Raw genomic sequence first — 25,111 nt, forward strand, 5'->3', positions numbered from 1 at the left:
ATAATAAATTCAGGATAGCCCCCAAAATAGTTATGTGATTGTGCTTTCATTTCACATGGGCATGCAGTACTAGGGTCTTGGAAGTTAGTGTCTAGTCACTAATTGTAATGTCTCAGATGCTCAAAATTGTTTTGGTTTTTCTTCTCCCTTTCCTATGCTTTTCTTTGCTAGATTCAGTGTCCATCGGCATTTGAGTTTTTCTCCTTACTAAGGTAACTTTATATGGTGCATTAGGGTGTTACTGTCTTGAAAGAATAGTCGTCTTGAAATTAAAATATTAAATGAGATTGAATTGAAAGAGGAGCTTTGACAAGGTAGAGAGACTGATTGGGTGAAAGATGTAGTAAAAGCCCCCAGCTCTGAAGAAGGTATTTGCTGGATTAAGATGTACAAAGTTTCTCTGGCATGTTTTCCTCTAAATTCAGGCAGTGATAGCACCACCATCAGCTTATTACAGCTATCTAAGCATTTGGGTGCTGGAAATAAAACTTTTTACATGCAGTGTTTGCTCAGTCAACAGAAGAGGCCAAGAAATGGTCAGCCCACATATGTGGCTGGGGGAAGAGGGCATTGGAGAATGGATGGGCTTTGTCATAGTTTTCTTATTCCGTAAATTAAGATCCTGTTTAAGTGCATCCCTCTGTCATTCCCCTTTCCATTTAATTCAGTAGACCACCCCCATCCTAAAGGGTGATTTTTTTGACTTCAAGTCACTACCAGTGATTTATGCTTATCTGTGCTCTGTTTTTTTCCACTTACACCTAACTTGCAAGTGTAACTTGGCTTGCATCTAACCCTTTAGATATCTGCTAAATAAATAAACTGTATCTAATGACTAGCACTTCTGTTCTGAATTGAGTTTATTAACACATACAGGCACATTTATGTGTTTAGTTTAATCCACTGTCTCTCAGTGTGTCTAGTTATGCCTTCCAATGATAAAAAAACTGTAAGGGTGCATATATAATTACTGTTTTAATTTGAATCAGGAATGTGCTTGTGTAGAGAATGTCCTTTTTGTTGCCAGTAAATGCACTTTGGTCCACACTGGGGAGCAGTGGAGCATGTGAACTGGATTTCTTTTGGATGATGCTAAACCAGCAGGTGTGCTGGAAGAGTTGACGTAATGTGCTCCAGCCACTGGTCTCGTGTCCATAGGGCCAGCCTAGAGCGTGTCAGAAACAAACCCTTCCAAAATACACAGGAGTTGGGTCTTCAATGCCAGCTGTTTCCCCCTGCAGGTGCTCTCACATTGCACTTGTTAACATTAGCATAACCTTAACATGACTTACCGAAATAAGCGGCTCTGGTATTGCATTGAAAAGGTATGTGGGACTGGGGAGAGGAGCTTGACACTGTCCGCATTGCCTCTGCAGCTGAAGTGCTGGGTTCAGGCTCCCTTCTGTCACAGACTTATGTTTGTGTACCTTGAATTGATGTGGATATTGATATATTATTATTTAAAAATTAACATTGCCATGCTGTTGAGCTTGAACTACTCAAGATATCTTTTTCTGTAGATGCAAAGAAATTGCTAATTGCCAAGTGTGAATGCTGAAACAGTGCACACTGGGTTATAACACTCACAAAAAAGGCAAAGAAAAAGCCAAATAAAGTGGAGAAAATGGATATATCTCAATTTTAGTACTGTGGAATAAAATTGTTAGTAGAAGATATTTTTGAGATAAAGTCTTTGCATATTTAATTTCTGAAACAAGGCATCTGCAGCTTGTTGCAGTGCAAAGAAAGGTGTTTTGGCAGAAGCCTGGGGAAATGCGACTTTCAGAGATCTGCGTAGAACGCTTAATGGAATAAATGCTTCTAAACAAACTCACGTAAGTGCTTTATCCCACCTTCTCAATGCTCACCCTGGCATTTTGCCAAAGCTAGGACGGTAATTATACTTTTTCATAGAAATAAATATAAACTTAGTATTATGTTCGTCATTCTCCTGGCTAGATTCATAGATACTATTTATTTTGATGTCTCATCTAATAAAAACGTTGACTGCCCCATTCTGGAGGGGAAAGCTAGTGACTCCATATTATTACAACTTGTCTCCTGTGGATCCAGTTACATTTGCTTAAAATAAGATGTTAAAATCTGATTTCTGCTTCATCCAATATCTAACAGATACAGTTATGTTAGTCAATAGCGGAGTTATTTGGATTTGTTCTTTCGGAAGTGTTTTCAGAATCTGGCTCAGCATATTTAATTCTTGGTGTTGCAGTCAGCTGAAGTTTGTGGTTTTTAATAACTCTTACATTTACAACTAGCAACAGCAGTTTCATACTCAACAACATTCATGACACGAATATATATCACAACAAGTTTTGGTTCAAAGAGGTTCATATAAAAGTGCGTATCAGTTCTCACAGCTTAGTATCTCTTTTCAAGTCAAACTGTTTAAAAGTTTATCCTGTGCCTTGGAATAATCTTTTAATTTTCTTCTTTCTTTTTTCATTTTAAATAAATGAATTCATCTTCTATGTACAGAAAGTAGATAAAACTACTGTCGTCACAGCTGATAAAACAGTACTGACATCACAGATGTCATCACAGCTCTTCTTCCTGCGCATACAATTATTTTCATTTTTCAACCAAAATGCTTGGTGTGTACAACTGGAGTGACTCGCATAGTGCTTTTCTGTAATTGTCTGATCCGTGTTGTCCTCCGTAGAATGCAGACAGTGGTGAATCTAGTTGAAAGTGGGTTTACGGTCCCATTTCAAAGTGAAACACGGATGCGTTGGGCACTTTTTGCCTTATAACGTTTTCTTCTTTTTCTTTTGTGAAAAACAATAATCGTTAAAAGCAAGATAAGAGTAGAGAAAAGACAGCAGGCAAAGAATATCAGTGGCTTCTTCTGAGAAATAAACAAACAGAAGCTACACGGTTTTTCCTTGTTTGATGGCTCACAGATTGAATATTCTGCAGGAAAGCCGTTACTACTTATCAGGTTATTGTAAAATTTTATTGAAGGCTTTCCTTTGGAATCAGAAGTGAAGAATCCGAATCTGGGCTTAGATTTTTCTTCAGTCAGTTTAAATGCGTAGTAACCTCTAATCTTCACTTTGTCAATATAGTATGCTGGGGAGGACAAGAAAAAAATATTAATAAAGTGTTGTATGAACTCAAACTTCCTGGAAGGGGGTTAAAGTTTCCAATTATTAATCTATAGATTTAAAAAAACAAATGTTCACCTATACTTATTGTTCTAATAATCCTCAGTTCCCACTATTCTAATCAAGTAGAAACAGTGTATCTTTTAAAGGAAGAGTTAAAATTTGGGAATTTTCTATTTTACAAACACAACCTCTGCTGTGAAAGCTGTGTGTGGGTTGTTTTTTTTTTTTTTTTAATATACTTGCATTTATATGTGACACTTTGGAAAGCTTCAGTAAGTGCTTGCCAGCTTCCTTCTCACCTGCTTTGAGTCGGGTAGTGGCAGCATGCCTGTAGGTGAGAAGGAGGATGTTTCCCTGCATCTAGCACAGAGGCCGGGGAATGAAACAGAAGTAATCTTAAAATTCAAATGATACCATTCCTGCAAAGAGGAAGCAGGTGATGGAGGAGGAAGACCAAACTTCATCCCTCAGCTCTGCATTGTGTAATGGTATCTTGTCTGCGTGTAAATCTGGATGCTTCCAGCTTCTGCTGAGTTCAGAGCTGAGCGGGAGAGGAAAGCTGCTGACTTTGCAAGTGGCAGTGGGGGTCCCAGCTCCTTCTGCAGTCAGAGCTAAGGAGCTAGAAGCTCTTCCAGCCTGTTTTCCTTTCATGCACTGCGTGTTTGAGTGGGTCCAAGCTGGGCCCAAGCAAGATGCTGCTTTCTTTCCTGAATCCATCTGCAGTGACTTAGAGGGAGCAGCTGCTTGCCTGTATCATAAGCTTTAAAATTCCTGCAGGAATTTCACATCCGGGTGCTCAGCTCCCAGCATACACGATGGTTATGTTGTAGTGCTGCACTTAACAGTGCTGGATGACAGTGTTCTAATGAAATCACAAACAGCGACTGTTGGTGAGTAAAAATCACTTCAGTTCATGTGTAAGCAGAGAGGATCATCTGGAATGTGACTCAGATTAGGCAAGAGTGTTATAAATCAGTAGGACTTTTCTGTAAGGACTGTAAAATATTATGCTATCTGAAAACTAAAATGGGAATACTATGACTAGTGCCCTTTAAATGACCGTCTAATTTGTGTAACAGTGGAATAACTTCCTGTCTCTGTTTGTAATGTCAAATTAGTACAGAAAATAAAGAATTAGTCCTATAGTAATGGAGGAAAAACTAAGCACTAGAGGGAGAAAGGCCTTTGCTTCTTGTTAGTGCCACACAAAAATCTGAAGATGTATTTTTTTAGCCATCTGAGTAAGACCAATCTCACTTTTTTTATGTAGGTGGCTCCTAGGAAGGGGAAAACCAGGATACGTAAGCTATATTATATACATAAGCCTCAGAAGGGTGTTACAGACAATCCACGTCCCCTGGTCAGAGCACTCTGTAGAGCTTGCCAGTAGGGAATAGTGAGTGTGGGAATGCATCTGAAATCTTGTTTTGGCTGTATAGCTCAGGTGTTGCAGCTCTTGTGATATGCGTGGTAGTATAGCTCAGGTGTTGCTGCCTTTCTACTTGCGTGGGTTCCAGCCTCACAGTACAGTGCTGCCAGTTTTCTCTTGTAAAGCTAAACCGAGCTCACTGCTTTCCCTTTAACGTTTGACTGGAGGGAAGATCACAGAATCGCAGAATGGTTGAGGCTGGAAGGGACCTCTGGAGATCATCTAGTCCAACCTCCCTGCTCAAGCACGGTCATCTAGAGCATGTTGCACAGGATTGTGTCCAGGCAGGTTTTGAATATCTCCAGAGAAGGAGACTGTAGACAAGATGCAGTAGTGGTGAGGCTCTTGTCTCATCCCTCTCATAAAATAAGATACTAATGAAGATAGCTGGCTTGGTTGAAAAGATAGTCTTGGATTTTTGTCCCTTACCTTCGTAAGTGTTTATAATTTTTTTGTCTAAAGTCATTAGATGAAGAACGGAACGCAGGTAGTGGAGCAAAGACTACTCTAAGGCTTCTCCCTTCAACAACAGGGCGCTCTCTCTCCCCAGAGCTCCTCAGACTTGCTTATTCTTTAGTATCCGATGACTTGAACTCAGCAAGCAAGGATGCTTCTGCCTTTTTTAGGAACGGAAGCTAGGTTCTTCTGTAGGGTTTGGTGGTGTGAAGTGTCATCTCCCACTGACTTCTGAACAGCCTAAATGCTCGTTTTTTTTATGCATGCATAGATAGTTTCTCACATGGTTTAAACTGGAAGCAGCTGTGACTGCATGTCATGTGAGGGCCTTGAAGCAATAGGCTTGTGTTATACCTGCTCTGGGCAGGCCGTTAGAAGAGGCCCCCCAGGAGGGTTAATGCTGTTCTCCATTTCCAGTGTCTCAGCTGAGCAGCTTGCTCTATCTGGGGCAAGTTTTAGGTGCCTGCTTAAGGAATGCCTGGGTATGTGCCATGAAAGCAGCTCTGAATTTTGAATTTGTCATATACTCACCTTTTAAAACCTCTTGTATGTATTTTCCTAAGTAATAATGTCGAAGTTCATCGTTGTCTAAGGACTGGTCATCTATTCCATTTGCTGTGATGTAAACATCGATGTCGCCGTAGGTTTTTTTAATCCATTTCAGAACTTTGCGTATTCCCCAAGGCACCACTGCCAAACGGGAAGGGGAGCTCAGGCAGGTGATGTCTTGCAGAAACTGAACATCACGATCAAATTCATACTGGCTCCCATTTTGAGGTTCATGAATCACAAATCTTGTGGTGAAATGATTCAGTGCATAGAAGTCAGCCGCACCCTTAACAAGCTGCTTTTCCGCCTGTGTGAAATATGGCAATGAAGAGTGAGAGAGGCCTTTTCTGTTTTTAGAGAGAATGTATTCCCTCATAGTAGCTGGATAGTCCCCCGTCTTAAATATTGGATCGGCAAACCAGCCTATCTCAAACTGAAGAAATCTGGTGGCAGCTTTTGAGTGAGACTCGAAGTAGGGATTGGCAGGCTCAGCCCAATCCGAATGCAGCGACAGGGACACTTTACCGCACTGAGAGGATCTGTATCGCTCATCGTATATTTTCCAGGCCATGGCATGTGCTATTAATAAATTGTGTGCTGCCCGGTACGTATCATTGCTGCTCCTGTTATAGACGTCACTTAGTCGGTTAGGCTCATTTATTGTAATCCAAAGTTTAACCAAGTCGCCAAGTTCTTGAAAACATAAAGCTGCATAGTCTTGAAAAGCATGGGCAGTGGATTGATTTAGCCATCCTCCTGTCTGCAGCAAAGGACCCGGCAGGCCCAGGTAGGCATGAGTTGGATAGTATAAGGTGACCATAGTTTGAATATTGAGTTTTAGTACTTCGCTAATCACACATCTATAATATCTGAGAACTTGTCTGTTGATCACTGACAAATCTCCATTGGGTAAAATTAGAGACCAGTCAAGTGCAAATCTGTAATGGGTGACTTTCATTTTTTCCAGGAGGTCAAGCTGCTTTTTAATGCTGACAAAATCTGTACACTGCGCTGGTCGGGTTTTTAGCTTCACTCCTTTGACTTCGTGCAAGAGCCCATCTCCTGTGACGTTCCAGAGATACAGGTTTGAATCGCAGAACTGTGGTGAGGAAGCCACAGACTCTGCCTGTGAAAATAAAAAGTAAAAAAAAAAAAAAAAAAAAAGGTATTGAAATGGGTTTTAATTAAGTGAATATCTTACTTGTTTACATTTCTACATGTGTTGTGCTGGATGACAGGAGGTCCTGCTCAGATGCTCTAAGATAAAGAGGAAAACAGTTGCCTGTATGTGCTCTGTTACAATGATGACCGTATGTTACCTGTGATGTTCCTTCATGTATGCAAGACAAAATAAAATTGCTCTCCCATTCTCTTCAGCTACATAATGGCATTTAAGATGTTCTCTTGTTAACTTCAGCATGTCCTGCCTTCTTTCCTCTGCCACTGCCCTACACGGTATGCATCGTGGCACAGATAAATCTCCTTGATCCAGTGCTCTCTGTGGTCATGTAAACAGCAGTTCTCACACAGCTGATAGGACAGCAGGGTGGTAAAAACAAGCAACACGGGTAGAAGCAGCAGAGACTGATTTTTGGCACTGCTGCTGAAATAAATCTTGTGAAACTATCGCATGATGTTTCCATTCTTACAGGTGGTCCTGCCTATGCAAACATCCAACTCGGTTGTAGTGTTTAGTCCTAGATAACTAGGAGACGATGGTGGGGATATAACAAGATTCTGTGTCATATAGGTCATTATTGTTTAAACTTTTGTTTAAACATTTGTTTATTATAAGATTTGTAATAACATATGGTCAAAATTAAAGATTTAGATCAAATCTGATTGTTTTAAGAATGTTCTTCTGTCCATGTATTTACTCAATGATTAACAACAATATACAGAAGTTTTACTTTTTTGTTTTCCTTTGGTTGGTAGTGAATAGATTAAGTTGGGGTTTTGCTGTGTTTTTGAGGCTGATGTTCACTGGACTGTCTCTGTGTGATGGCAAGAGTGTCTCAACATTGGCCACGCATATATGGCTATCTTATCTACTCACTGTAAAGCAGAAGTAGATGCTGTAGGAAACAGTTTGGAAAAAAAGGCAGCATGATTTGTTTTTGAAATGGGAGCTCAGGTGATAAGGCCATGTATGCAGATGTGGATTATTGTCACCTGAGGTATAAGTGTTTTTTTCTTTTTAAAGAATGGCTTGTTATCTGCTTGTGGACATGATGCTTAGCTCCCTGGGTTGAGCCTGGCTGTGTTTCTGTCCTGTTCAGTTGCCTTAGACGAGACCTTAAGAGCGTGGACAGCGCTGCTGGCAGTAGACCCGTTGGCACTAGTTTAAGCGCCTGGTCCCTGCCCTGTGCCACCCTCTCCGCTGTGCTGTCGTAGGAGTCTGCAGGGCCTTGCCGGGACCTGCATTGGGAAACTCTGCTGGTTGAAAAATAACCCGGCAGAACCCAGTCAGGGTCAGTTTCTTGCTCTGAAATTTCCTGATTCGAACCAGGTCAGATTTCCTAAGCTATTTGCCATGTGGGCATGCAAGCGGAGAGCGGGAGAGGGAGGCACAGCGCTGGCAACCCCCGGCTGTGGAAGGGCTTCTGCAACCGGGCTCATGGCTGGGGCAATGCACCACGAGTGAGGCCTGCCACTGCAACCAACGTAGCTTACAACAACTGTAAAGCAGTTAAAATTAAACCCATAAAATTATGACTAAGCTTAATTTGCATTTACAGCGTGCTTTGCAAATTGCACCTGTCATCCAGAAATCTCAGTCTTTTATTGACAAAGTAAAATTGTTAATTGCTCTGCTACTTAATAGTTTTATCAGGATTTAACACTTACCTTAAGAACAGATTCAGTGATACCCCAGGAGAAGTCGCAGGAAAACTGAGCTTGTAAACTTGGGGTAGACTCTTTTGGGAAGAAGCCATTTTCTCGTATGATTTGCTTATAGTAAAGTGCAGATGATTTGGGAATCCTTTCCTTTTTTTCACTTTTGAAATCTACATAAAATAGTCCACGCCTGATGTTGTAGGCATGTTGCCATTCAAAGCCATCAAGGAGCGACCAGGCTGTGTAACCAAACACATCTATGTTGTCGTATTTAATAGCTGTGTGAGAGAAATAAATGTGAGTTTTATATTTGGGACTAACATATAAAGGATGACTTATGAGAGGTCCATTCATTTTGAAGATCTTGGGGGTTTTCTCAATGCTCATGATGGTATTGACCCATTGTAATTCACTGTGAAGCTCTGACAGACATTATGCATCTTAGTCCTTATTCGTTAACAACACACAAATCATCACTGGTTCCTTAAAAAAATATAAATTACTTTAGGCTACATTATTTCTGCTCTAAGCAAGCATGAAATATTGTGCTGCATCCAGATGTTAAGCTGTATTTGATGATTTGCAAATAACAAATCTGCTTCAGTAAAATTAGAGAATCATGATTAAAAATCAGGCCTGCAACAGTTGATGTGGTTTTTGCTTCATTTGTATTTTTCATCAGGCTATGACTTTTTTATTACCCTGCTTCATCTTCAATCTCTAACATTTATAAATTTTTATTTAGCTTCTACTTTGAAAAATTAAACATCTGTACAGGTACTTAATGACTATAGAAAAAGCTGGGTTGGTCAACGCAGAGTCAGAAGTGCTGTGTTTATTCCCAGGATGTGTATATTGCATATGTGTTTCTGCAGGTGCTTCTAATTCTCCCTCCACCTTGTAAAAGTTTGTATAGCAAGGTATATTTTAATGTCTTTGAGATCTTGGTGCTCTGTTGAGAAAGATGTCAAAATTACTGGTTGATGCTAAGTATGGGGATGCTTTCTCTGATGTGGAACCTGATTTCCTGGGAAGGGCAATGCGATTTCCAAAGTGGCTTCTCACTGGACACCAAGTAGCAAAAGCTGTTTGTTACCCGCTGAGGCTGCATGCCAGCTGACAACCTGGAAGAAAAGGTCCAAATTCCATTATCAGTCAGCTTAGCTGCCTGTTGGCATGTTCTTGCTGGGGAGCAATGCAGGGTGACTCCTCCCCTTACCCTTACAAGGGCTGGAATATCAAGGACAAAGCAATGACCAAGCAGGGTTATTGCGGATTTTGACACAGGCACCTGGAGAGCCACATTTCACCTGAAGGCCACTGAGAGTAAGCCAAGCAATAAGGATGAAGTATTCCAATTTAAAACTCTGTTCTCATCAATGTTACTTTGTCCTGTTTTCTTAGGATGATACTGCAATTCGTGTTTCATAATTCCACTGAAGTTCTCTGCCTTAGTCGCACCATATTGCAACTTCAGCAGGAGTTGGCATTGCATGGTGCTGGTATTCATTCAGCAGAGGAGCAAGGTGCCCACTAAGATTATTGTGGTCCAGGATTCCACTTTACCAGCTGCTGGATAAAGAGATCAGAAAGCCTGGGAATTTTTAATCTGAGTATTTAAAACAAAAAACAAAAACAAAAAAGATAATGCCAGAATACTGGCAAGGAGCTGTGGGAGCACAATGAAACAATGAGATGGCATTGTTAAAGGTAACAGGTGGCTGCATCAGTGCTGCAGAGACCTAACTTTTAACTTCCATAAAGCGTCGTGGAGGGAGATTTGCAAGGATAATGTTGAAGCAGTTTTACATGCATTTTCAAGAAAAGTAACTCCCAAATATGAGGGAAAGCATGGGAGAAAGCACAAAAACATTTGAAAATATCAAGTGCAAAACCTGGAGGCAGTGAATGACATAGCATTTTATGGCCCATCTCTTTCCTCTGTCAGAGAGAGAGATCAAGCTTTTTGTTTGGACCAAAGGAGGCAGCTGTTGAGTACATCTATAAATTACTCTCAAAGTGACTGAATTCTTTTCTGTTGATTATGCAGAGAATAAAGGGTAGAGGGGGAAGACAGTGGAAGTCAAAAATCCTCATTGAAAGATAGGTGGATAAATCCTCCCAAAAGACATGCCAAATAAACAGCTAGAAAGCAGGTGGAGAAAAGGGAACCTCCAAAGCCAAGGGAGGATAAGAGGAGCGGTGCGGTCCCTGTGTTGGAAAAATTGTTATGTCCTTTGGGATGAGGACAAAGCACTGAAACGTGGCTATCTAGGAGCTTAGGATTTTTGCACAGAGGATGAGGTGGCAAGTGAGCCAGCACTGGGACTTGGAAAGGCAGGCGTTCACCTGGGAACGGCAATAGAAGGAAAGAATCAGCTTGTGTAGCAAGTGATATGCCATATGTTTTTACTCTCACTTAGTTAAAGGCACTGAGCTGTGAACGATTCTCTTCTCCCAGCCTATACTGTAACTTCCTAGTGTTAATTTGTTTCTGTCATTTCCTTACTGTTCCTTTATCTTCACTGAATAGTCGATCACTAACAGATGTTGGAAATGTTTGGTGTGTTAAGGTGGCTTGGAGATAGACTGCAGAGGAAAGCAAATCAACCTGTTGCATATCATAGCAGCATCTGTCTGTGTGCCTATACAAAGAGGAATGAAACCTGCAATGTTTCTTTGCTGCCCCTCCACCAGTGGAGAAATGTTTTAAGCTAGTAGGTTACTGGCTTGTTTTCTCTGGCCAGCATCAGCTTCCTCAGGCCTGGCCCCAAGCGGGCCGGGTCTCTTGCTCACCCCTCAGCACTGCTCCCGCTCCTTCACGCGGGCACGGCTGCTTGAGGCGGTGTGTGCTCCGCTGAGCAGGTAAAAACCAACAATGAAAGAAAAAGAGAAGGGAGGACATCCTTAACCGAGGTGAACGTCTTCATCTGTTTCACGATGCAGCCCACCTAAGAGCGATACTGGTGCAAAGCACTGGGCAGGCATGAGAGGCTAAAGGTAGACGAGGTCAGCCGTTAATTAAGTTTACGTTTTCGCCAGGCTAATATTCAGAGAAGCAGAGGCATTTATGTATCTTTTCTGTAGGGGGAGTTTTGGAGTCCTGCTGCAAACAGTTTCAGTATTGACAGGCTTACGTGTGTCAACGAAAAGCTGTAGTTTCCATTGCATCCTTGTGTGGCAATAGGGGTCAGCTCACTTGCAGAGGTGACTTTATACATCACATATTTTAGTGACCCCACAGTACCCTAGGTTATAGACATGCAGTCCAAAGTTTACAGCACGCCTGAAACGCAAACACACACAGTATAGTTCACCTAGATACATGCTGTCTTAACAGTTGCTATCCCCTTGCAATTTGGCCTATATAAATATGTTTTGAGGTTAAAAAGATTTAAATGATTTTGCTGTGAACAGCAAATTTACATTATATATGAAGTCTACGTAAGTAAAAAAAAAAAAAAAAAGGAACATGTGTTCCAAATATTACTCCTAATTAGATGAATTATAAGTTGACTTCACAAAAAAGTGCATTAGTTAAGAGGTAATCCTGTATTTTGAGGCAGAGGTTGAAGAATCTGTATGCATAAAAATGTAGCTTAAAATTATTATGAAGTAGCTATTGTCTGAACATTGACCACATATTTCAGAAGTATGAATGCACAGATGGTTATTACAGTCAGGTCTACTCTAGGGGGCTGGAAAAAAAAAAAGAACATGCTATGGCTTTTCTTACATAAGTGTCCAGAAATCTACCTCAGACTAGTGGCTACAAGCTGTCATTTGAAAAATGCACATATCTTCAAATCCAGGTTTGCATCTAAACTTTGCTGCTGTGTCAATGCAGCATGTAAAGTACCAGAGACTGGATTGTAACCTGTTGAAAAACTGGAAAAGTTGGGGCATAGGGTAGAGTTGGGCTATGTGAAGTTTTCAATTTGGACCAACTCTGATTTAAACATAGCTGAAAAATCTTCATTAGGAACTTAATTATGTTTGTTGGATATACAGTTTTCCTTGGCTTCAGACATTTACTCATGTTCAGGGACCTGGTGTCACAGTAAATGATTTCTCTTACGCTCCCTTTTCTGAAGATAAGAACAATTTTTCAAAAGGATCTGTGCTATCCCATCATTATAATATGGCAGATTGCACGCTAAAAAAGTAGCCAGGACCAGGTGTTCAGAAAGAAGAAGGCCATGTGCAAACAGCCTTCTCTGAGGGTGCCTCTGAGAACCAGCAGGTGTCACTCGGCGAGTGCTGAAAAGAGAAAACCGGCTTAGCGGAAAAAGAAATGCCGAGTTTATAGAGGGACCTAGGCATTAGCATTGTTTACATTTCTTATAAAATTAAATCTTTTACCTTCAGACAGTGTTTATCTACTCTGGCATTATGAAGGGAAAATAGCAAGATTTGAAACTGTGTATTTAAAAACCTATCTCTGTTTGGTATGCAATAAACCTGCCGATTGCTTGCCCTTCTCCAGCTGATTTACTCTGAGCGCTTGCGGTTGGAGTAGGAAGCTAGCAGGGCAATGACAGCCTGCAGTCTTGGCCTTGTCTTCCTGTTTTTGAGGTACCTACCTGGACAGGCACCTTGCAGTTGGGTTGCCAGTTGTGAAAAGCGGTATGCAATATATTTGTTTGCCTTCATTTCTGACTCAGTTTCGTATTTTTAGTTTTCAAATCAAACCCAGATGTTGGACTTTGGCTTCCTGGGACGGGGGCTGTGTTTTTGTTCTGTGTTTGTACAACACCTAGCACCAGTGTATCTTGATCCATGACTTGTACTTGTGGAGTAGAAATAATTAATAATTAACTTAGTTACCAATATCTCTTTTTAAAAAGATCGAACCGTTAAAGAGCTAAATATCAAACGATTAAAAACAAAGCTCCAAAAATCTCAAAACTAATTTGTGTACAAACCTTGTAAAACCTTATTAATGAAGTTTTTCATCATGTAGATGGCAGTGGTGTCATCTGTTTTCACATGGCTGTCAGTGAACCAGCCATTCTCTGCGATCAAGATTCGAGGACTGCTATATTCCAGTTTAATCCAGTTCAGTACTTCCCTCAAATTGAGTGACAAATTTTGTCCCATTTTTGGCAGAGTGTTTGGAGGTTTAAAGTTATTAGGACCAAAGGAAAATGCAAAGAAGTCTGCTGTTCCCTTTATATAGTTTTTTTCATCCTCAGTAAAGCTTGGCAAAAAAGATAAATCATTTTTCAGTTCTTCTGGGTAGTCACCATCCCCATAGATGGGTTTAGCAAACCATCCAAGTACTCTCTCCATAGACTGCTGGCATTTAGAAATGTCCAAAGCATCTTCCGATTTGTTAGGTTCGATCCAGTGGGATCCCAATACTATGGACATCAACCCCTTCTGATGTGGTCGAAAGCGTGTTTTGTAGTTATGCCAAACTTTTGCATGAGCCTGGTGAGAAAAAAATAACATTAAACTGTAATTCTCTAGTCAAGCTGTGTGTGTGTATGCAGCTAGACAGGCAGGTAGCTCCATCGGATTCCCTGCAGGGTTCTATGGCAACACGAATGAACAGTTAAGGCATTGGACGTTAATTACGCTGTACGGTCATAACAGCCAATAACTGTTACGCTGCAAAGTCCTGACTGGTGGTAATGCTCTGGACCTCGTGTGCATTCTTCCATTGTGGCTTTCGGCCTTTTAATATAAAGTTTGCGTCCCAGGAGATACGTGGGATAGCTGTTGCATAGGTACCTTTGGATCAAAAAGCTATCGATCTTGGGATTTGGACTTGGTGACCTAGACAGTTCAGTCTAGTTCTTCGTAAAGTAGTGATTGCTGAAACAGTTAAAATTTCAAACCGTTACAGCAATTGTTACATTAATTATGCATCTCCAATTATGTTTCCGCTGTCAGTGTTGGCTCTGTGCTATTGACTCGTTTGTGTCATGAGGATTACCTGGATTTGCCTTGATCAAACCATGTCCACCCCATACTTTCTTTGAGACACACTTTTACTTGTTTTAATTTGGGCTAATCGTGAGAGTAAGTGTTCAACACTAAGCACAAGATTTGCACAGTACCTAAACACGAACAACTGGAGAAAGGACCCAGCTGCAAAGTTTGAACCCAAATGTCAAGGTTTATAGTTGTGTGTGAGATTTTTCATATAGGATTTTTGTTCATTTATTCTTGGAAGTTGCTATAATTATAACTCTTCGGACAGTACATGAAACAGAACAGAATGAGGCTTATTCATTTTGAGAGCAACAACACATTGGTTTTAACAGAAAATTTGGCAACGTTATCTCATAAGGTCTATTGGTTATGCCATAATTTAGTACTCATAATAGGCCAAATATTGGCTTCCCTAGGACAGAGAGAAGTTTTGCTAATTATGTTAGTGACAATGAAAGAATGCTTTGCACCATATCTTAATTCAATTTTTCCGATTATTGTCATGCTTAACATTCTGTCACACACCAGAATTACTGTAAAATGTCATATCATTAATTACTTAAATAAGAGAATACAGTGGTCACACTTTACACGTGGCCTATGTACTAAAAGGAATACATGGGAGATGTAGGTACCACTCACTCCGTTTGCATGCTATGGGAGAAGGACGATAGTGGGTAAATGTGAATCACTCCAGTGGAGCTGGCACAGAGGAAGGAGCTGACCTCTCCCCAGCTAAAGTGGAGTTGTCGAGTAACTCAGGGTTTACTTTGCTCCTGAAGTGTGGCTCTATAGTCTAAGCTGGAAAGAAAATAACTGTTTGCCCCCAGAAAAAAACATTGAGAGACATTGTGAAATGCTTATAGTGCTGAGTTACACTGACATCTTTACTAAAGCAAATAGCATTGCTTACATTTGACAATAATTTCAGTTAATTTATCTAGCCTTTACAGTTTGAAGAGAATGGCCTGATGTCAGGCAGACATTTGGTTAAGTTAGGGAGTACTGAAGAATTACAGTTTTGAGAAATTTTGTATATTAGCTGTTTATGGTTTCGAAGGTCACGCTCATAACATTTATTCAAGGTCTGTCCTTGAAAATACTGATAAAGCAAAATTAACCTTTGAGATGCAGGTTCTGTAGCTAAAAAGAGAAGTCAGCAAAATTGTATTCATGGGGCAAATTGCAAGGACAGTTATAGTATTTTAAGAGCAGTCTCTCGGTAGTCTCACCAGAAAACGTATATGGCCAAAGTGTCAGTTACCCTCACTGTCCCCTCCGAAAGGTCCTTCCAGCCCAGGGTGGCTGCTGTGGCCAAGACTTGCTTTGGTGTTAGCATTCACAGGTCTCTGCTTCTCGTGATTTCTCATCAGGCTAGGATATTATTTTTCCTAGGCACAGCCTACTAACACAACTGTTTAATGAAACGTGTATGTTTGCACCGGCTTAACCAGAAAAACTCGGCAGAAGTCAGCTGTATAATTCACAGTGCCAGGCAGCATTAAAATAGCATCAGGTAAATCCTAGAAATTAAACATGTCTAGATGAAGACCTGGAGAAAGACGACTTTGTTAAAGATAGCTAATTAGAATGCATTGGTGGCAGGTAAAAGATTATCAGGGAGAAATGGTATATTTATGTGGTTTTTTTGGGGAGTTTGATTAGAAGCAACTAAAACTACCATTAAAAATATTGTCTAAAGTTGAGAATACAGCCACAGGTATAAAGCTATAGGAATAAACCTCTGGTAAGAATAGATACATTTGATAGGAGTCAAGACAGGATTTTCATGAGAGTCACTGATCTCTCTTAACGCTGAGGGTTAACTGTAGTCAAAGTGCGACTGAGCTGTCTTTGTTAAGGGCTTTTACAGATAATAGTAGAAACAATAAGCACTTACTTACCTATAATGCTGTTTTGAATTGTTAGTTATTTGTAAAGCAGCTTAATGTCCTGAGATGGAAGGTGTTTTCTAAATATAAACTATTCTTATTGATGGAACCAACTGATTAATAGCTTTTGTTTTGTGAGACCAAGTATGAAATAAACATCAGTTTCAAAGTTATATCACACATTATATTAGCTATTTTGAGTAAATCTTGACTAATCTTTCTTCAGTTAGAGTTTAATCCCTAATCTTTCATTTTCCCTTTTAGATCAAGGACAAATGTCAAGGCTAAGTACACAATGAAAGCACGATCAATATTGTGTATTTATTCTAGATACACACGACATAAATTTCAGCATATTTTCCTGATATTAATACAGCAATTATTCCATAGACTTGAGTCACAGAGAATGTTAAATCAGTTAGTACTAACCTCTTAAAAAGGCTAGGTAAAATCAGTCAGTTTAATAGAATTAAGACAACAGTACTATTCTCCTCTTTTCTCTTCTTGCAAATATTTCTCATGCTCCTTTAAACCTCGATCCTGTAGTTATGCTGTACATAGGCAAAGAGCTTGCAGTTGAAAGACTGGTACTTTCAAACTCATGAGATTTATTAAAGTCAAGCAATTTCCCTTGAATGCCACAGGAATGAGCAGACAGAACAATGCCATGAATATACGGAGTTATTTCAGTGCACTGGAGAGGAAGAACACTTAAGAACAATTAGAACTAAAAAGCACTAATAAAATCATTTGGACTTTGTGTTTGGGCTGTTTGTTCGCTTTTTAAACCACGAACAGCTAGAACACAGAGTCTGATGATTACGATGTTAAACATCACTTTAGAGGAAGGGCAGATGTGCATGGCTTATTTGGAGAGTCATTTCAGTTCAAGGCACTTGTGGTCTTTGGTAAAGATGCCATGTAGTCAGCAAAGCTAAAGCCCTTAATTTGCAAACTGAATCTGAAGCTGAATCCCGGTGAAGCAAAAATGCTCTTGATATACAGGCAACTAAGTTTCTAAAAAGGCTTGTTTGAAAGGCTGAAGTTTTACTATCAAATGAGTGGTATGTGCTAGTTGCCTTGTATTTGGATTGAATTTTTCTTGATTTCCAAGAATTATAAGAAAGCCAACCTGACAACAACAAATCACACGAAAAAGCGTGAATCAGTTCTGACCTAAAACTTACAAAAGCACCATCATCACTGATGACTGCTACTGTTTGAAAACTGAACTTGATATAATACTGCTTCTGAACTCATTCATCTCTGGAAAGAGACAGGAGTCCACCTAAAACAGCATATAGCTGTCAGAGCCCAAAGAGGTAACAAGCTAACTGATGAGAATGAAGGTCTTAGTTTGTAAAACTCTTTTTTCTGGCACTCGTTTATTTAAACCAGTCATTTGACTTCATTGTGCTTATTTCTCCAATTATAAGCTGTAGATAATAATACTTAATAGCATCAAGTTTATTAACGGTAATGCTATTTGGCGCCACTGGACCGGGCTTTGAGAACCCTGTGGGAACTGGACCCCGACTCAAAAATCAGCGGTCCTAATAAACGACAGCAGTGTTATCTGTAGTTTATTTGCAGTTATATTCTTTGATGTTGATTTCCAGCGGATGGTGATAGGTAGAATTTTTGTAAAATGCTTTGAAATCTTCAGGGACACTGGGCTGTCTAAGGCAAATCAGCAGTAATAGTCATGGTTAGGTAAAAGCACCTGTTCTGAAGCAATTATGCAAGGAAGGACAGAAGCAGCTACAAGGGTCAAGTGACAAAGCACCAGGTAACTGAGCTCAGCTCCTGAGCCTCCCTTCTCTACTGAAACAAGCTAGTCAACTGGCTTCAGTTAGGGCAGGTCCCCAGAAAGTAGCTAGTAATCCTTACTAACTGTAAGGATTACCAACTGTAATCCTTCCCTGGTTAAATCTCCAAATAGGGATTTGGAAAATGTTTTGTTGGTATTTCAGGAGAAAAAAACCCAACTTGTTATGGATTTCTTTTGAAGCACAGTACAGTTCTAGTTGGGGCATTTTTGATTTTCAACGATTTGTATAAATTTAGCATAAGAAACAAGACTCTCTGACCCTCGTAAGGCAAACTTAGAGCTGCACTGACAAATATGGGTAGATTTCATTCCCACTGGGAAGAAGTCCAGATTCGGAGATTAATCCTACGAGTTTTTATTGTGTTACATTCAGCCATTTAATTTATCCCATATTTGGCACCTTGCTAAAAGTTGTCTGCTTTTTTACAGAGACCGAGAACCCAGACGGGCCCCATTGTATACAACTGCTTAGAATGTGTGTCTCCAGTCTCTGCCACTGAAACTTTCTCACCCTGCACCTTTTAAATTTTAAATATGTGGCTGTGAATGAATTTTGCGTATTCAGTCGTTTGCAAAAAAGCCATTGTTTCCATGCTCTTCCTCCCTGATCTACTAAACATTTTTTCTCTTTCTACTATTGTTGTATGTCCACTGCACAAATACAATCTCCTGTGGTAAATCTAAGTATTTTTGAAATAATGTGTTCAATTAGAATTTAATGATAAACAGATGTCAGAAAAGGAGTATGTTGGAAAAGGAATAGCTTATTGTCACAAGTAGGTGAAATTCCACTCATTAATGAGTTGTCCTGCTTTTCCAGCAAAGCTGTGGGGGTCAACTTCTTCCAGCAAAGAAGTAGACAAAAATTGACAATTCTGTTGTCCATCCTTGAGCTACATTTGATGGAGACAGCTCTCCCTCCTCCTATAAGAAATATGGGCACTGATGTGGCTTCACCTTCCTAGATCCTGAGGAAAGGAGGCCTGGTTGGAGGAAGGGGAGAAAGTGTCTGGTCGGACTTAGAGACAACAACTATTCACTCGTTCTACTGAGTGAATTTCCATTCACTCCACAGAAATGTATTTTAAAAGAGACTGAATTATGCTCTGGGACATGCTCCTTCCAAGGTCTCAAAGGGAGCAGTGTTCATGAAGAGATCCTGGCACAGTGACTGCTACCATGGAGCTGGGCACAGAGTCAACCTGATCTATAATGGGTCGATATAGATACTCCGTGTTTGAAAGGGAATTTATTGCCTTTTCTCAGTAGGTGATATGAACGAGTGTCTGTGAAGAAAATTGTTAGGCAGATTTTCTTATTCTGATAGTTTCTCCTGGGCATTTCTGGAAGAGGGAAGGGAGTGTGAATGATCTTTAACGGTGGGGCGGGGAGTCCCATTCTGTCTGTTACTTAGCAAAGGCAGAGCTGCCTGGAGGGCACTGATCCAGAGGAACAAAAGAAGACAGCCTGGTCTGTAATTTGTGATCCTTACAAACCTCAGTTTAAGTAATATATAGAAAGAACATAACTAAATCCAGAGAAAATGATAATAATAGGTCAGGTGAATATCTGATTTAGCGCCAATCACAATGATTCGTCTGCTATATATTTTCTTGCTTGTATTAGATTTATTTACTGTTTAATCAAAGAAATCCAACTAATTTTTCTGTGTGCAGTTTTTTCTTCTCTGCTTCAGTACGACAAACTCCTCAGAAGCATTCTTGTTTTTGTATTTTCTTTGATATGTCTTTTAAATGTTGCATGGCAAGTTAAGTGTTATCGTTAATTGTTTTTTGACGATGCCTTTGTAAAGCACGGTCTCCTTTAACGAAGAAAGGCCATACACTTTTGACTGTCACTCTGAATCTGGTGTAAGATTTCACATGTGTTCCTCATATTAATGATAATGGTCATACAATTGAATAGAGATTTATCCAAGTGAATCCCTTAGCGATTTATAATTTATAAGCCTCAAACTGCTAATTTCCTATTAATTCCTGTGGAAGCGGTATCAGGTCCTTTAAAATGATTGATAGCAATTATTAGCCTATGTCTATGAGTATCATGCATAGTAATGTGCAAATGTGCTTTTTACATTGAAGTTTTCTTTGAGTTTTTCCATAGATTATTTTTCTCATGTGCTCCTAAGCACTCTGTTTACATAGCAGCCCTCGCTTCTGCAGTCTATTCGCCCTCTTTGTGCGTCTTGAACAGCAAGACGCTTGTAGAAGGCAGGACTAGCTCTTAGTAGATGCATATGAGGCATTCCCTTAAAAGGATGCAAGCCGTAGAAGGCAAGCACACATATGAGTAGATAGAGCATCTGTAGTGCCTTGCGCTAGCAAAAGCATGCATCTCTGAGGCTTGATAAAGATGGATAAATCTTACTTTTTTTTTTGAAAATCCTTAATAAGATAATTATCTACCTAATGAATTAATTCGTGGAAGCAGATCACTCTTTTTATCATATAATAGTTCTATTATGCATGTACTTTTTCCTTATGCCACCCAATTATTTTAGGGTTAAGCTGCTAGGGTTCTTTTAATCTAAAACATTTTGTCACGTTTGAAAAAGACTAAAATTTATAGTTAAGAATAAGCAGAAATTTCTTCATCCTTCGTCTAGAGACACAAACATCTCCAGCTGCTTTCAAACTGTTCTTATAATAAAATGATCCAGAGTCCGGAAAAGCAGACGTTTATGGTTTAATCATCTCATTTTTGTCATTGTTTGAAACGTAGCTTCAGTTTATGATTGACATATCACCTAAAAGCACTCCTTTATATAAATGGTGGTTAGTTCTTGCAAAAGGGAGCACTGCATTGGTAAATGAAACTAAAAGTAAGATCATTTATGAGAGAGCCTGACTTTTATTTTATCCAAAGGTACCTCATATATTTCTATTAACAAGGATTAGAATGATCAGATGTATTAAAGTGGCCAGATCGATTTCTTTTGAGCATTACAGACCTATTTTTCCTGCTTAGCAGTGGGTGGACTTGGTAGCATAAATAGGATGGTGTTGTTAGAGAAGGAAATCATAACTGATTTAGCTTCAGGACTGTTGGAGGAGGAAATTATAGCTGATTTAGCTTCAGCTTAGCATAAGTCTGATTCTTGTTTAGCATAAATGCCTAAAGTAGCTGAAGCCTGCAGGCCTCAAGGCTGAACTGTCAGCGAACTCCAGAAACATTGCTAACGATGTGACTTTGCCGATGATGTAACTGCAAAACCAATTAAAACTAGCTAACAAAGATACAAAACTAGCTAATGAGGACACAAAGTAGAATGCAGGAGACAAGATACACACAACCTGGGTTGTGGTTGACTTTGGAGAAGATAAGGGACTGTGACAAACAAGGACATGGCAACCAGCCTGGGATGTAGGCCAGGACCTGTCAGAAGGAGAAACACACCGACGAGAAGGAGAGAGACACCAATCAGAAGGAGAGACCACCAACTCAGTAAAAAAGATTGGAGGAGACCTTGACTGGCAGGCGGGAAAATAAAACTGTAAAGGGTATAATTACCCCAGAATTTCTTTGTTCAGGGTCCCTCTCCGGAGGCGCCCAGCTTGAGCTGTTACTATGCTGTACTGTCATTTAAATAAATAATTAATTTTGCTGTTATACGCACATGAGACTCCTTGGAAACCTAGGGTCAAACTGTTTCCATAACAGGCGTGGAGAATACTGTGCTTTTCTCTTTCAGCAGACTGTACAAAAATGAAGCCTTGACACTGACATGAATGCAGCTCCTCCTAAAGCCATAAATGGTAATCTTTTCAATAACTTTAACAGGCTTTGGATGATACCCCTAAAACCTCTTTGGCTTTTATTTTTGGGAGGACTTTTTTGTATGGCAGTGGTAAATTCGGAGGTACCCATAATACAATGTCAGAGAAACAGATTTGCATATACCGGTTCTGAAAGAATAAAGCTATGTGAAATCTCTTTAAAGATAGATTTTTTTATAACAATCTCTAATCTAAGGAGATATATTTGACAGCACATGACTACTGATTGTGCATCAATACATTATATTAATATGGTATTGTCAACAATACTAGACAAACAGAATATGCCAGAAAAATCTTTGAGAAAAGATTCTGGCTAGTTGGCTTGAGGTGTGTATGCTGCCAACTACTTCTGTGGAATGATTGGCTTTAATCGTATTTTATTCAGAGAAAAAAAACATATATGAGAAGAATTGACCCGGGGTAAATGGTTCCACGAAGGCACCCGTTCTACCTCCAACCCCAAACTCATCTAATACAATTCCTCTAATATATTACTACAAATTTAAGATTGTTAGTGAAGACGACCTACAATATTCAGAAATTTTACTGCGCTACAGAAAACTGCTAATGTATCAGGTACTGTGAATGGTGCTGTAGGAAAGGTACAACATAAAGTTTCTGCCCAAGAATAACCAAAACCTAGCTACTTGATTGCATGTTGCTGAAATTCTCATTAACTCTTTTGAAGTTACTATGTTTTATACTCAGATTCACAGACTTTAAAGCTAGAAGTACTATGAGATTGCCAAGTTTGACAGCTACATAGTACAGACAAAGGGACTTAGCTCTGTAATCTGTATATCAAACCCAGATACGGGAGGCTTACTGGAAAAACTAATTGATTCTTTGGCAGAGGCATTGCTCTGTATGTGCTGTCTGGTGCTTAGATTAATTTTACAGTATGTGAAAATGCAGACATTACCTGGCTACTACTTCAGTTTCCATTTGAAATAATACACTGTGCCAATGAGAAATGCAGGAAAGCAATACTATATATATATATATATGTATCTATGTTGTATCTTTTACATGTATTTTGTCAACTAAATTTTAAATAGCACTTGAAAATAACAAGAATGACTGAGCATCAGTTCTCTTGGAGTTGTCTAACACATCTCTGTAACGGAATCCTCCTTGTGCTAAGGCTGGAATCTGTTGGTGACTCAGGGTACTTGATAACATTTCTTGTCTAAAACTTCTATTGACTGCAGAGTGAATTTTCAGAAAAAGAAGCCTGCAGGTTCAAGCCCAGAAGCAAGTACAAGAAATAGAAATGGTCAGCTGCAAAATATTTTAAACTAGTCTGGTAGTAGTAATTTTATTTTTTTTCCATGTATATACTTGTTTCTGTATGACAACCACATTCATATTTATTTATTAATTATATTTGTAACACATGGTAGGTCATAGAAAAATTCTCTTGGTGACAGCAAGGAATGGTTTGAGCATGGGGAATTATAGTGGCTTCTCTGTCGAAAGAGACAGGACAGTGACCTACCCTGTAAAGCACTTTTTGCACTACGGATGAAAAAGCTATGCTGATATTGTTTGTTTATTTATTTATTTTTATCTTTAACTGCTGTGCTTAGAAATGGTTTTAAATTAGAGAAAGACAAAATAAGAATATAAGCTCCTATGCACAGGAACTATGTAGCTACTGTACAGAATGAGATCAATAATCTGTCAGAGGAGATGGTGTGAACTCGGTAATGCTGTTGACACTGCCATGCACAACGTCTGCTGTTCAAGCTAATGATAATGGAATCGAGTCTTTGAATGTGTAATTTTGTAGAAGATAGCTGATAAATAACATAACTCTAACGTAAAAATTTAGATGCTGAGAACAGTATGAAAATAATGTGATTTTGAAATTCTTAAATGCTGAAGGGGACATTTGTTTTTTTGTTATGCAAAACCAAGAGAGAGCTATTCGTATTCGTATGTGTGTGTGCAAACATATATGTATGTATGTCTGTATGTATGTATGTATGTGTTCTATTGCCAGTAGAATTGATCTGGTATGCAGATACAAATAAATCTCTGTGCAAGCTAATAGAATAATCACCTCAGTGTGGCTGACACTTGCTGTTTGACTAAATGAAAAGAATAAAGAAGGAAAGCATGCTTTTTAGTAGATTTTGTAGGCAAAAGGTAACTGAAATAAAGTAATAAACAAGCACTTCAAAACAAATGGTTATTCAGTTAGCTGTTAGGACTATAAACAACACAATAAAATCAATGTCATGATTTAAAAAAGACTGCCTTAGCTAAGGGTTATTTCGTGGCATTTTCACACTCCTTTAATTTTTTACCATTGATTACACGGCTGATTCCTCCCATTGTCTTTTATTGGGGGTGCAAGATTAGTTTATAAAATGTTATTGTACCGTACCTTGATCAAATTGTGTCCTACAGAGTAGACAGTTGTTATTTTCCCTTTCTCTCCAGGAGCATGAATACCTGTGCCATACCCATGCCAAGCAACTAAATACGGATTGTGGATTGTAATCCAATACTTAACACGATCCCCAAAGGTCTGGAAGCAAAAGGTGGCATAGTCATTGAAGATATCAATTACTGATTCATTTTTCCATCCACCGTATTTTTCTTGCAGTGTCAAGGGCAGGTCCCAGTGATACAGAGTAACCATGGGGTCAATATTTCTGTAAACTAGAGAGTCAATAAGACCATTATAGTACTGGAGTCCTTTTTCATTGGGAGCTGCTACCACACCAGTGGGAAAAAGTCTTGACCATGAAATTGAAAATTGATAAAAAGTAACTCCCAAAAAATCCAAGGCTGACAAATCTTTGTCCAACAAGGTATAACTGTCACTGGAAACATCTGGGCTGTCGGCTTCTCTGAACGCTGCGTGGACAAACTGGTCCCATACGGAGGATCCTTTCCCATCCTTCCTCCAGCTGCCTTCTACCTGCAGTGCCCCTGTCCCTACGCCCCAGAGAAACTCTTTAGGGAAAACGTCGTATAAAAACATCTGTGTTTCACTCACAGGACTGAAGTTGGGGTCCTTTTTCCACACAGATCTTCCCTCTCCGGCAAGCCCAGTAACTGTCCTTAGGAAAACCAGCGTCCAAAAAGCAACAAACCTCTTCAGTCTTTGGCCGCACATCATGCCCTTTTGTAATGCCGATGTTAAAGTCAGATTTCTTTCACTGACACTGAAAAAAAATCCATTCATTCCCTAGAGTCCCTGCAGCACTGACTGTCTTCATTTGCCACTAACTGCT

The 25,111-nt window shown here is 39.6% G+C and overlaps 1 protein-coding gene across 1 annotated transcript; it reads right to left on the reverse strand.

Annotated features, from left to right (window-relative positions):
• Positions 1–849: 849 nt before the first annotated feature.
• On the reverse strand, positions 850–25,111 carry KLB (klotho beta). The gene is given in 6 exon segments (XM_009673383.2): positions 850–3,090; positions 5,545–6,688; positions 8,410–8,678; positions 13,326–13,833; positions 24,256–25,050; positions 25,052–25,111. Coding segments are annotated over 6 exon segments (3,123 nt in total). The 5' UTR covers positions 25,097–25,111; the 3' UTR covers positions 850–2,728.

The sequence above is a fragment of the Struthio camelus genome, chromosome 4, assembly GCF_040807025.1.
Source record: "Struthio camelus isolate bStrCam1 chromosome 4, bStrCam1.hap1, whole genome shotgun sequence".
Classification (NCBI taxonomy): domain Eukaryota; kingdom Metazoa; phylum Chordata; class Aves; order Struthioniformes; family Struthionidae; genus Struthio; species Struthio camelus.